Raw genomic sequence first — 13659 nt, forward strand, 5'->3', positions numbered from 1 at the left:
TTTATTTTTACAAATAAGTTAAATTAATTTGCTCACTTCCTCATGCTATTTATTTCCCTTTTATATGATCAATTCTTAAGACAGAACAAACCCTTTTTATTATTCCATTTATGGAATGTGGGCTTGACTGACTAGGCCAGCATTTACTGCCCATTCCTAATTACCCTTGGAAAGATGGTGGTGAACTGCCTATAGTCCATTGTTGGGTAGGTAAACATGTAGTACTGTTAGTGAGGGAGTTCCAGGATTTTGACCCAGCAACAGAGAAGGAACTGTAATATATTTCTAAGTCAGGACGATGGGGCTTCCAGGTGGTGATGTTCCCATTTGGTGCATTCATGTCAGCCAGAATTATGTTAGAACAGGTCAGAATTAATCCCTCTTTCCTCTTCTATCCCATGGCTCTGTGTACTTGTATTTGCTTGAAATATTTATGCAATTTTCTCTTAAACAATACAATGGCCTTTGCCTCAATAAGTTCCTTCTACGTACTTCGACTCTTTGCGGAAAGAAATTTCTCCACACACAAACTAAAGATCCAAACTGCAGTGTGTATCTTGGCGGTTCCCCTGGTTTGGCAGTTCCATCATTTGACCTTCAGAATTGCCGAAATGTAAAAATCTGGAACAAGAATTGATTTAAAACATATAATCATGCCTGTTGAAAAAGCGGATTAGTGCTCAAAAATGTAAAGAAAGAAACGCAAAGGCCAGGATTTCACTGTCACACTTGCCCTGGAATTGGGGTGGGCGCAGCTCACAGAATGGAATTCTCTGTTGGCCTTGGGTGGGATTTTATGAGCGTCGCCAAGTGGCATGGTGGCACAATGGTTAGCACTGCTGCTTCGCAGCACCAAGGACATAGGTTTGATTCCCGGCTTAGGTTACTATGTGCGTGCAGTTTGCACATTCTACCCATGTTTGTGTGGGTTTCTTCTGGGTGCTCCGGTTTCCTCTCAACAATCCAAAGATGTGCTGGTTAGTGGATTGGCCGTGTTAAATTCTCCCTCAGTGTACCCAAAGAGGTGCTGGAGTATGACAAGTAGGGGATTTTCACAGTAACTTCACTGCTGTGTGAATGTAAGCCTTCTTGTGACTAATAAATAAACTTTTTAACTTTTACTTTTAAGGATCTGAAGAAAAGTCATATGGGCTCAAAGTGTTAATTTTATTCTGCCTCCACTGATGATATCAGACCTGCTGAGTTTTGCCAGTGTTTTCTGTTTTATTAACCCAAAAGGCTAAATGACTTTCTCTTTTATTAAAAAAAACTTTCTATTTGAAACTTTGTTCAAAATGGTTAAACTCCTGAATTTTCCCTGTTCAGTCAACCAATAATTTTGATAGTCAATTCACCATTAAGCAAAGTGAGTCATCTATAAGGAACGTCGCTGGCATGGATGATATAGATATTCACTTCACAGAACATTTTAGTGTCTTTGAAGTGCTCTAGTTGAGTTGACAACCAGCAGGGACACACGTACGGCTATAATTTTCTTTTTAGATTGGATAGTTGCCAGGAAAACCAATTAGCTGGGTTTTGTTTGTGGTTATTTCATTATGGCCAACCCATTTGAGATAGCTTCTGCATTTCCTGACCGGAAGGAAATAACAAGTCATTTCTGTATCTGGCAGAGAGCTAACAGCAGAAACTGCAGAGCAAGTTGCTGTCTCCCTTTGCTGTGAGTGGTGAGTTAGTGACCTAAACACTCAAGACCTTAAAGGTAGATGCTACTATATGAATTTGGGAACTCCTTCCACTGACTTGTGCCTTTTTATGCACCTTATTTCCCTAACTGTTCAGATTTTCTGCACAGTTTTTTTTGGAATTACATTTTAGATTTAAAATATACAGCATGGAATCTGGACATTCTGACTGAATGGCCGGGATTTTATGGCCTTGCTCGAGTGAGACTGGAAATTCCTCCTCGAGGTCAATGGACATTTCCATTGCCCACCTTTTGCTGATTCTGTGGTGGACTAGGTAGTAGAATTTCAGTGAATGTCTCTATGCTGCTGTCAATGCTCCATACAAGCCTCCTCTCTTTCCGCCCCCCTCCACTTTGTCCGATCAGCATAACCATCTACTCCTTTCTCCTTTGTGATCTTAATCTGGTTCACCTTAAATGTATCTAAACTTCACCTCAACGACGCCTTTTGTGTTAATAATTCTGAGGAAAGGAGCCTCTCCCTCATGATTGGGGACAGTAAGTATGTTTATGTAAAAGTAAGACTTACATTTATAAATGTTGGAAGCAAGACAGTTAATAGGTGCTCAGCATGCCACCAGTTTAATAATAATGAACAGATCATCTGGGTTTATTTTGCAATATTCAATGAGGGACAAATATTGGCCGGGAGAAAGGGAATAAAGTCAATCATTGATGACTCCAAATCACTAATAGTTAGTGCCTCGTTAGGGGTTTCACACTGAGCAAGAGGTTATGGCATTAATGAACTTTAGCGTGTTAGCTATTGCTTCTCATCTTAAGTCTTAAGGTTCGGGGATTAAATTCCACTCTAGGACTAGTGCAAAAATCGAGGCTGATTCTCCAAGGTAGTACTGAAGGAATGCTGCGCCGTTGGAGGTACCATCTTTCAGATGAAACGCTAAACTGAGTCCTTGTCAGCTTCTCAGGTAGACGTAAAGAGAAACAATGTTTGAATTTATACTTGGTGTCCTGGTCAATGTTTATCCCTCAATCAACATCACCAAAATAGGTTATGTGATCATTATCAAACTGTTGTTGTGGGAACTACTTATATATTAATTGATTGCTGCATTTCCTGCATTACAACAGTGACTGCGCTTCAAATGCACTTTATTATCTGCGAGGTGCTTTGGGTTCTATCTAACTACAAATCTTTCTTTCAGCAGAGAAGTAAATAGCATTGCACAGCCCATTGAAGCTTTGATATGATTGTCAAACTGATTAAAAGTACGAGCTTCAGAGACACTTATACGGGTTCACAGAACTATAAGACAGTAAGGCATAGGAGCAGAAGTAGGCCCTTCAGCTCACCAAGTCAGCTCTGCCATCCAATGTGATAATAACTGATCTAATACAATGTTCAACTCCACCCATGATTCCCTTGCTGATTAAAATCTCAGCCTTGAACATATTTAATGACCCAGACTCTACAGCCCTCTGTGGTTAAAAAAAATTCACAGATTCACTATCCTTTGAGAGCAGAAATCCCTCCTCATTTCTGTCTTTAGTGGGCAACCCATTACTCCGAGATTATGCTCTCTGGTCCTAGACTCTCCCACAAGGGGGAGCAACCTCTCAGCATCTATCCTCAGAATCCCATATGTTTCAATAAGTCTTTCGTTTCTTTTAAATTCCAATGTGTACAAGCCCAATCTACTCAAATTCCTCATTAAAAAATCTCTCGAAACCCAGGACCAACCTAGTGAACCTTCTCTAGACTGCTTCTAATGCCTGTCTATCTTTCCTTTCTGCACTTGTAGTTGCACATATGTAATATTTGAATTTCACCGTGCCTTCCTCATCTATAAAATTTCCTTCCGCACCCCCGTAGCCTGGACCTACTCCTCCACCAGCAGGCCCCACCCTCTTGGCACTGCCCCATGGCATTGGCATTTTGCACCTTGGGCAGTGCCAGAGGCCCAGGCTGGCATTGCCAAGGTGCCCAATGTCCAGGGACATCCCCACCCACCCCCCCCCCCGCCCCCTCACTTCCAGCTGCCTGACCCCCTGGGAGGCCCCAATTGCCTCCCCTTCACTCCAGCAGGATCAGGCCACTAGCTCCCTGCAAATGGGGAGCTATAGTAATTCCTGCTGGAATGAAATACTCCTGGTGGGTGGGGGGAGGGGGGTGCAGAGGGCACTGGGAGATGCGTTTGGGGCCAGATGTCCAGCGCAATCATGCAAATCTGCTGATGCCTATATCTCTTCACCCACTGCACTAAAAAATCAGCACCGTGGGATGGGAGAATTGCCCCTGTTGTGTGTATTGAGAATGACTACGATTGGCCGCTGGGTTCCTGGTCCTTGATTTGAGAGAAGCCAGAAGTGAAATCATGTGCTACTGTCAGGTGCAGTATTGACCATTAGGGAACAGGAGTAGACAACTTAATCACATGAAAACTATTCCACCAGTTATTGAACTCAGCTCATCTGCAACATAACTTTATCTGCCAGTCTTTGCCCCTTGTCCTTCCTTACCCATTGGCTAATATAAATCTATCAATCTAGCATCAGGTACTGTTTGCAGAAGAGCGTTACAAACTTTTACCGGCTTCGCTTCTTAACTTTACTCGTGAAAAGTCTGGCCCCAATCTTTAGATTAGACCCCTGATCCTAGGCTCCCAAGCAGTGGCAACAATCTCTGTCTACCCAAACCACTCATTCTTCTTCAATGTCTTGAAAACATTTGTCAACCTTCTTGTTGGATCTAGGCCTGACTCACAGTAACGTTGATTTTTTTTTCAAAACCGAGTTATTCATAACTCTTTCAAAAAATGCCATTGAGATAAAATGATGCTTTCAGTCAGCCATCCAATGAAGATGGCTGTGATAATCTGAGCACCATTACAGGAACTATCCTATTCAACTTCACGTGGAGCAACTGTCAGTACGTGGGGCCTGGCCTGTACATACATTTCTGTTCTTGAAGCTGTAGTAGAAGAACCTGGTACCTAAAAGGTTAACATGACTGAGTAGATGAGGCCAAAACGTTGAGTGGTTTCAAGAAGAAATTATCTAAGATTTTGCGGTTGAAGGGGTCAAGGGATATGGTGGGGGTGGGGGTTGAGGCAGGATTGGGGTATTGAATCTGATGATCAGTCATGATCAAAATGAATGGCAGAGCAGGCTTGAAGGGCTGAATGGCCTACTCCTGCTCCTAGTTTCTGTGTTTCTATGAGTAGATAATCGCCTACACAGTGATGTAAGGAGGCACGTGACCTCGAACTAGAGCCTACCTCAGGATAGGTAGCAACATGGAAAGGACCTAGTATGGGATCCTCTCCATAGAGCATAGATTGGTAATATTAATAAAGACTTCTTTTTAGCTTCAACAACTGCTTCTTGCTGCCCAAGCACTACACATCAAGGATAGTGACAACAGAACAGATCTTAATTCCCTAATTTCACAAAGAACCTTACAATATGAATGAAACAGGAGCATAATCTAATATTTTTAAGGACCTAAGTGTTTTTTGCAATTTTAACTACACCATGTTTAAATAAAAAATTAACCAGATGCCTCCTTGCCCTTAGCGAATATTGCGATTGTGTTCTGTGACACAGCGGTCAAAGCAGAAGCTGTATTGCAGGGTGTGGAAAAAGGGGAAACTCCAGACATTAAGACCATCATCATCATGGATCCTTTTGGAGTTGACCTACAGAACCGAGCAATAACTCATGGAGTTGAAATTGTTTCTATGAAGGCATTAGAGGTGAGGAGTCAAGAACTAACCAGTGTTCATGTTTGCTGCCGGAAGCACTTTTGCATGAACCATGAAACATTCTAATTTACTGCAACATAGAGATTGAGCATAAAACCATCTCTCTTTCAGATTTGTATGTACAACTCACCCCACCCTTTGCTCTCACATAACCACTTGCTGTTATGAGATCTGAGTATTTCAAAGGGATTACAAAGTGTATTTGTATATCACTTTAACATGGTAAAACACCTAAAGCCATTTATAAGAGCATTAGACAATCAAGAATGGCTCAGCTTAGAAGGCCATTTGACCCATTGAGCCTATGCCAGCTCTTTGCAAGAGCAATTTATCTAGTCTGATTCAGTGGCCCTTTCCCCATGACCCAGCACATCTTGTCTCCATGTGTCAGTCTCCATTTTTTCTCTTCTAATTGGTCTCGATCTTCCTATTACTAATTTTTTTTTTAAAGCCGCATATAGAGACATTAGGCGATTGACCAAAGGCATGGTCAAAGAGGTTTTAAGGAGCATTTTAAAGAAAGAAAGCTTCAGGGAGAGAATTCCAGCTGAAAGCACAGACAATAATTGTGGGATGCTTAAAAGGCCAGAATTAGCAGGCACCAATTGACTTGGAGGCTTGTGGGGCTGGAGGAGATGATTATACAGAGGTTGGGAAGAGTGACTTCATGAATGGATTTGAAAGCGAGGATGAGAATTTTAAAATTTCCTTTGCATAATTGGTGGGGGGCGGGGGGGGGTGGTCACTGTAGACAACCAAGGTAATGGATGAATGGGACTCAGTGCGAGTTAAAACACAGCTTTGGAGGGCCTCAAGTTTGCATACAGTGGAACGTGGGGATAAGCAAGTAATGCATTAAATGTAGAGGTTAAGAAAGTGTGATTTAAGGGTTTCAGCAGCAGATGAGCTAGGCAGGGTGGAGTTGAGTTTTGTGATGAAGAAAGAATTAGACGGTCTTGGTCATGATGCAGACATGTAATTGGGATCTCATCCCAGGGTCATATACAACAGAAGGTGTGGTTCAGCCTTGGTCAGTTACCTAGGAGCAGGATGGAGTCACTCATAGAGAACAATTAGTGGGATTGAAGGCCATGGCTTCAGCCTTCTCACTATTTAGTCGGAGGACATTTCTGCTCATCCAGTGGTGGGTGTATATATAGAAACTGATGTTGTGTTTTTGGATGATGCAGGGGCAGCATTTAGAATGTGCCTCATAATTCCTGCTGATGTACTTCTCTGATTGCTCTGTCAGGGTAGAACTGGAATAACTTGGATCAGGGTCGAGGCACTAGTATGCTGTTTCCTTAACAAATATGTGATGTAGATCTGATCTATTAAATGTATTTTATCTGTACGCCAGAACCAAAATGTGTACATAAATTGCAAATTTATTAATTTCTATATTTCTCCTAGAATGCGGGAAGGATTAAAAAATGGAACCCAAGAGTAAGTAAACTTTGTTTACCCAGTATTCACTATTAAGCTAACGATTAAAAAAAAATTCAGTTGTTTTTAAAGACATTTATCTTATTCCTAAATACCTTGCATTTTCAAGAGTGTGATTTTAAATGTGTTTTCTTTTATTACTCATTTATGGCATCTGACGTTTCTGGCTAGCACAATATTTATTGCCCACCTCTAATTGTTCTTGACAAGGTGCTGGTATTTCAATTATGAGGTTTATAAGACTATTTTGTTTTGGGACTGTATCTTTCAATGTAGGGTAAAATGAAGGGAGTTATGTGACCTGTGTTAAAGCCCACCTGACAGCAAGCCTGATGGCCTGATTGTTAGAGATTAAAGGGGGCCCAGGTTATTTTACTGGGAAGGAGGTGTAAAGAATTTACACTTGGAGACAATGTCACAGCTTTTGTGCTAACAATGGATAGATTCGGGCTTTGCAAAGATGGAGAACCTCTCTGTATTTGCCAAAATGGAGGAAGAGGCTGAAATTCAGAAGTCCCTTCCGGAACACAACACTCAACGTTTTTGCAGAGAGTGGAAATGGACCAATGTTGGGATTTGCTCATGCATGTTTTGTGGAGGCAGTTGTCCATATAAAACTCTTTAGCCAGGAGTGGGAAAAAAGACACATGCAGATTAAACATGGTAGGAGCAGGTATAAACATTCGGGTGGCACAGTGGTTAGCACCGCTGCCTCACAGCGCCAAGAACCAGGGTTCAATTCCTGGCTTTTTTTTTACATGTTTCACTAAGGTCACCACTCATTCTTCAATCTCAAATGGATGCAGACCCAACCTGCGCAGCCTTTCCTTGTAAGATAGCTCTCTATTTCCAGGTATCAGCAAGAAAACCTCCTGTGAGTTGCTGATAATGCATCCATTTCTTAAATAAGGACCAAAACTGTACACAGCACTCCAGATATGGTTTCAGCAATAGTTTGATTTGATTTATTATTGTCACATGTATTAACATACAGTGAAAAGTATTGTTTCTTGCACACTATACAGACAAAATATACCGTTCTTAAAGGAAAGGAAAGTGTGCAGAATGTAGTGTTACTGTCATAGCTAGGGTGCAGAGAAAGATCAACTTAATGCAAGGTAAGTCCGTTCAAGAGTCTGACAGCAGCAGGAAAGAAGCTGCTCTTGAATTATTTGGTATGTGACCTCAGACTTTTGTATCTTTTTCCTGAAGGATAAAGGTGGAAGAGAGAATGTCTGGGGTGTGTAGGGTCCTTCATTATTCTGGCTGCTTTGTCGAGGCAGCGGGAAATGTAGACAGAATCAATGGATGGGAGGCTGGTTTGTGTGAAGGATTAGGCTACATTCACAATCTTTTAGAGTTCCAATACCCTACAAATGTAGCAAAACATCTTTACTTTTATATTCCACTCCCCTCACAATAAACTACAATATTCTATTTGCTTTCCACTTGTTATACCTGCATATTAACTTTTTATGATTCATGTGCCAGGACATCCAGATCCCTCTGTACCTACAGAGTTCTGTTAACTCTCCATTTAAATAATGTGCTGTTTTCATATTCATCCTGTCAAAGTGGATAAGTTAACATTTTCCACATTCCACTCTGTCAATTTTTTGCCTATTCATTTAACCTGTCTCTATCCCTCTGCAGATTCTTTGTCCTCTTCATAACTTGCTTTCCTACCTATCTTTGCATCATCAGCAAGTTTAGCAACTGCGCATTCAGTCCCTTTATCCAAGTCATTGATATAAATGTTGTATATAGTTGAGGCATCAACCTGATCCCTGTGGCATACCACTCGTCACATCTTGCCAACAAGAACATGATCCATTTTTGCCTGTCCTCGTTTCCTATTGACTAACCAATCTCTCATTCTTCATAACTTAGAATCCTGGCACCTGTCATCATTTTATCTGGTCAACCAGGATAGTATTTTTCCTCTGGCTAGAGCTATAAAATTCACAAATCCTAAGGGGATATATCAAAACAGTTTAACTGAAGCAATAGTGATCATTTTTGGATTTGTGCTCTGTCTCTCAATCACTGCTGTTAGATAGGCAGATAAGTTGTACCCAGCAACGTCCCACACAGCAATGTCCCACAAACGTCAATGAGGTAAAGTATCAGCTCATGTTTTTGACTCAACCGAAAGGGAAAACGGACCAGTGGAGCCTAAGCTCCATTCAAAACACGCAACCTCCCAATTTAGCAACATTTCTTCATTCCCTCACTGACATGTCAGCCTGCATTACTTATGTCCCTTCTGATTATTTTCTGATTAGGAAACAAGATTTTTTTTTACTCCGTTCTTAAAAGTGACAAAGCCAATGCCCCCAGTGGACCGGGCAAACACAAATCCATTCCTTTTCTTGCTCCAAAAATCATATTCAGAATACAACTGAATCCAATTCATGGTCCCTACGAGAGAGACAAACAAGTTCCAAGCTGACAAGATAAGGCATTGTAATCCCATCTTGGGTTTGATCTCTGCTAAGAGGCTGAGAAACAATTCCAAAACAAGAATATGGCTTTTGTGGCAAGCTGACACCTAATGGCTCAAGTATTTTGATTTTCAGATTCTTCTAAGTTCAGATTTTGTGCCTTATTTCTTTTGTGGGTGACTCAGAGGTTCAAGAAGGTGGCTCATCACCACCACTTTTCCGAGGGTAATTAGGTTTGGGCAACAATTGCAGGCCTTGCCCACGACCCCCAGTCCAATGAAATAATTTTTAAAAGGTCATCAGGAGATTTTCTTCAGGCTGTTTTAACATGTAACCTGTTATTTAGCATTGTTGTCTCACAGCGCCAGGGACTCGGGTTTGATTGCCCAGCTTTGGTCATTGTCACTGCGGAGTCTGCACGTTCTCCCTGTGTCTGCGTGAGTTTTCCTCCGGGCGCTTCAGTTTCCTCCCACAGTCCAAAAGATGTGCTGGTTAGATGTATTGGCCATGCTAAATTCCTCCTCCATGTACCTGAACAGGTGCCGGAGTGTGATGATTAGAGGACTTTCACAGTAATTTCATTGCAGTGTTAACGTAAGCCTACTTGTGACTAATAAACTAACTTTATTTTCTGTCTTCACAGCCACCGCAGCCTACTGACTTGGCTATTATTTGTTTCACAAGTGGAACCACAGGCAAGTACAACTGGGGCTTAAAAGTCCTTTTCACCTCTTTCTTTTCCAGTACATATTCCTGAGTTCCGATGTCAAAATGTCTTTTCCACTAGGAACTAAAATCACAAAACTGTATTGGTATTAAAAGGTGTGAATCAGTTATTTTTCATACTTCATCCAGATTAGTTTCAGGTTGTAAAATGCAGAGAATCTTCAGCCCGCCAGATAGTTCATTCGTGCGATATCAACCTGATGAGTTCTCTCTTCAAATCATGTTGATGTATATTCACATATTTTTCAGATTTGACTCTGACAGTGGACTGATGCTGATTGACAATGGGTTCATTATTACTGTTACTCTTTCAGGAAATCCCAAAGGCGCAATGCTGACGCATAGAAACATCGTGTCCAATTTCTCTGCTTTTGTGAAAGCCACAGAGGTAAGCACCAAGCGCTATCATAATATTCTATATTTCCACATGGTGTCCCTACTTTTGTCTTTATGTTGTGCAGTAATCAGGCACGTTGATTCTCTAGATGTAATAGTTTCCAAGTGAGCACGAGTAGTAACCAGCACCAAAATCTTTTGGGTGAAAATAAGAACATAAGAACATAAGAAATAGGAGCAGGAGTAGGCCATCTAGCCCTTCGAGCCTGCCCCGCCATTCAATAAGATCATGGCTGATCTGTTGTGGCTCAGTTCCACTTTCCTGCCCTCTCCCCATAACCCTTAATCCCCTCTCTTATCAAGAACCCATCAACCCGCTTCTTAAAAATATTTAGCGAGGCAGCCTCCACCACTTCAACAGGCAGAGAATTCCAGAGATTCACCACCCTTTGAGTGAAGAAGTTCCTCCTCAACTCCGTTCTAAACCGCCTCCCCTTTATCTTGAGGCTGTGCCCCCTAGTCCTACTGTCTTTTTTGAGCGGGAAGAGTCTCTCCACCTCTATCCTATCCATCCCATTCATCATCTTATACGTCTCAATGAGATCTCCCCTCGTTCTTCTAAACTCTAACGAGTACAAGCCTAGTTTATTCAGCCTCTCCTCATAGCTCAATCCCCTCAACTCCGGTATCAGCCTAGTAAACCTCCTCTGCACTCCCTCCAGGGCCAAAATATCCTTGCGCAGGTGCGGCGCCCAAAACTGCACACAGTACTCCAGCTGCAGCCTCACCAATGCCCTATACAGCTGCAGCAAGACCTCCCTACTTTTATATTCAATCCCCCTCGCTATGAAGGCCAGCATCCCATTCGCCTTCCTGACCACCTGCTGCACCTGCAAGCTGGGTTTTTGCGATTTTATACTGTATTTATTATGTGGCTTGGAAGATGTTTCGTGTGTACTGCAGCAGCCATTTAATTAACAGCCATGTCCCACTTCCTGCTGTGACATGAACTATCTTATTGCCTGTATGTTCTTTTGTTATTTGAGGGCAGAATGTTGGTGTGTGTGCCAGGAGAACACCTTGTTCTATTTGTGATGTCAAACCAAAGCATTGTGTCTAACCCTTCTGAGGTAACCTTCTCTGTTTCTCTGTGGATTTAGACCAGGCCTTAAAGCTGACTTCATATTACAAAGATAATCCATGGTAAAGATGCTAAAGGTTTAATGTAAACATATCCTTCTCTTACTGAGAGAAAGTTAAGTATTTTATAAAATTATAGAGACCTGTACTGACTTCCATTTGACCTGAATACGTTTTGAGTCGCTCCAGCTACCTGGATAGCCACAGGAATGACCTTAAAGGGGACAGGCTACATTGGCAGTTAAGTGACATAATACTGCTTAATGCAGAGGAAATTTAAGCATCTGATCTGCTTTCCGACCAACTTCAGAATGATGGCCAGAAACTTTTACAAGGCAGTGTGTCAATTGTGTCTATTCTATCATCTTTATGTATTCCTACTGGCGGTCTCCTGTGACATTAAATATTTAATGAGTTGTTTGTTTTATGGAGCGCTCTCTTTCAAAGCAAGTAGCATTTATTGCAGAACTCTAGCACTGGCATTGTAATGAAATTGCCAATTTCACTTCACAATCCTGATGAGAGGTATTCAGACTTGGAAAGCTTTAGATTTAAAAAAGCAACTATTTTCACAATTCAATGAATCAGTGACTAATGGGACATGATTGCAAAGTCTCCACGAAAGAAACGATTGGAAAGTTGGTATATATTGTATTCTTTTTACAGTGTCAACTGCACATAGCATGTCAAGCCACAAGCAGAATCTACAATAATTTTTAAAAGCAAAGTTATTATTAAATATTTGAAATGTATGGGAAATGGGCTGAGGCAGGTAACTGTTTCAGAGAGCTCATACTGCTGTATCGGACTGAACACCCTTTTCCTGTGCTGCAGAATTCTGTGATTCCCTATGTATGTAACGTTTTATGACATAAGCAATAAGCAGTTGTTTATAAAATCTTTAGCTGTAATATTCTGAGGTAATTAGTTATTTGAACACTTGAGCTTTTAACAATTAAACAAATATGATTGACAAGCATGGAGTACTTTGGATGTTAAAATTTCAAAATTTTCTTCTTCTATACTTTGATTTTTGCTTTCAATTCAAACACGGATGCATCTATCTTATCTTTTTTTCCTTTCACTTCATTGCCTGCCTTCCTTCCTTCCTCCATAATCATGCAGAATATGAACGTCCCAACTCCAGATGATGTTCTAATCTCTTTCTTGCCTCTGGGTCATATGTTTGAACGATTGGTGGAGGTAGGTCTCTTTTGATTAAACCCAAGCCTGAGTTGTGTGTTGTGTTTTTACAGGGACAGTGGGTGGCTTCACCCCTTGACATACACATTTCCTTTTTACCACTTGCACACATGTTTGAACGCTTGGTACAGGTAAGAAAACAGAACTTCAGGACCTTGAGCTGTATTTAAAAATTTAAAATGGTTAAGAAAGACCGTGCACAATTCACACGAACTGTTATTAATGTTAGGTATTTGTATAGCACGGTAAGGTTTTGGGTTTTCATTCTGTAGCCGTGGAAAACTACAAAACTTCATCTTTTGCAGCATTTTGATTGAATAGTCACAGTCCCGTAAATGACACATTTCAAGTCTATGCAATAAATTTATTGATGACATATAATTTAATACCTCTGTGTAGCTCCATTAAATTTAATAGATCAGCCGGGGAACCGTATAAAGAGACAAAGAGTTTACCTTCAGATTTTTTTTGTATGAATAATATACAAACTTAAAGTTTGATACCCTCAAAAAAATAGAGAATTAGTTTAAACCAATTCACTTAAAAACAAACCATTTTGCTTGGAAAGCTGTGCAAATATTCTATATTGTACATTTTGGATCTGATAGATAGTGAAAAGATTGTGCATAGTTGATTTCAAAAGGCAAATTGATTGGAAATTATTAGGGGCCAGAATGATTTGCTTTGAAAAATTACAGATAGTTACTTGCATTCTCACACAGCTCAATCCTTTCTCAATAAAGTATCTGCAATAATTTGCAATGTGTATAAGTAACATTTTCAATATGTATTTGTCCATTATCTTTCTGGACAGAGGAAAGGTAAGTATGTACCACTTTTGCTTCACGTTGGCCAAGTTTGTTAATGATGAAGTTTACCAAATTGTTGAACTTTGAACTGAATAGAGGTCTTTAAAATTCTGGAAGGTTTA

At 40.8% G+C, this 13659-nt stretch overlaps 1 protein-coding gene across 3 annotated transcripts in view; it reads left to right on the top strand.

Moving 5' to 3' along the window:
- The window catches only part of acsl1a (acyl-CoA synthetase long chain family member 1a), a 196212-nt gene that overhangs the window by 141618 nt on the left and 40935 nt on the right, over positions 1-13659 (top strand). For 2 of the 3 annotated variants that reach the window (XM_080189405.1, XM_080189406.1), the window contains exons 7-11: positions 5246-5424; positions 6847-6879; positions 9967-10018; positions 10364-10437; positions 12782-12859. In XM_080189405.1, the coding sequence (XP_080045531.1) occupies positions 5246-5424; positions 6847-6879; positions 9967-10018; positions 10364-10437; positions 12782-12859 (416 nt within the window). Of the gene's footprint in view, positions 1-5245; positions 5425-6846; positions 6880-9966; positions 10019-10363; positions 10438-12650; positions 12729-12781; positions 12860-13659 lie in introns of all 3 variants that reach the window. The other variant, XM_080189404.1, reaches the window with a different exon arrangement.

Source organism: Carcharhinus amblyrhynchos, chromosome 5 (assembly GCF_965287045.1).
Source record: "Carcharhinus amblyrhynchos chromosome 5, sCarAmb.v2.hapA, whole genome shotgun sequence".
Lineage (NCBI taxonomy): Eukaryota > Metazoa > Chordata > Chondrichthyes > Carcharhiniformes > Carcharhinidae > Carcharhinus > Carcharhinus amblyrhynchos.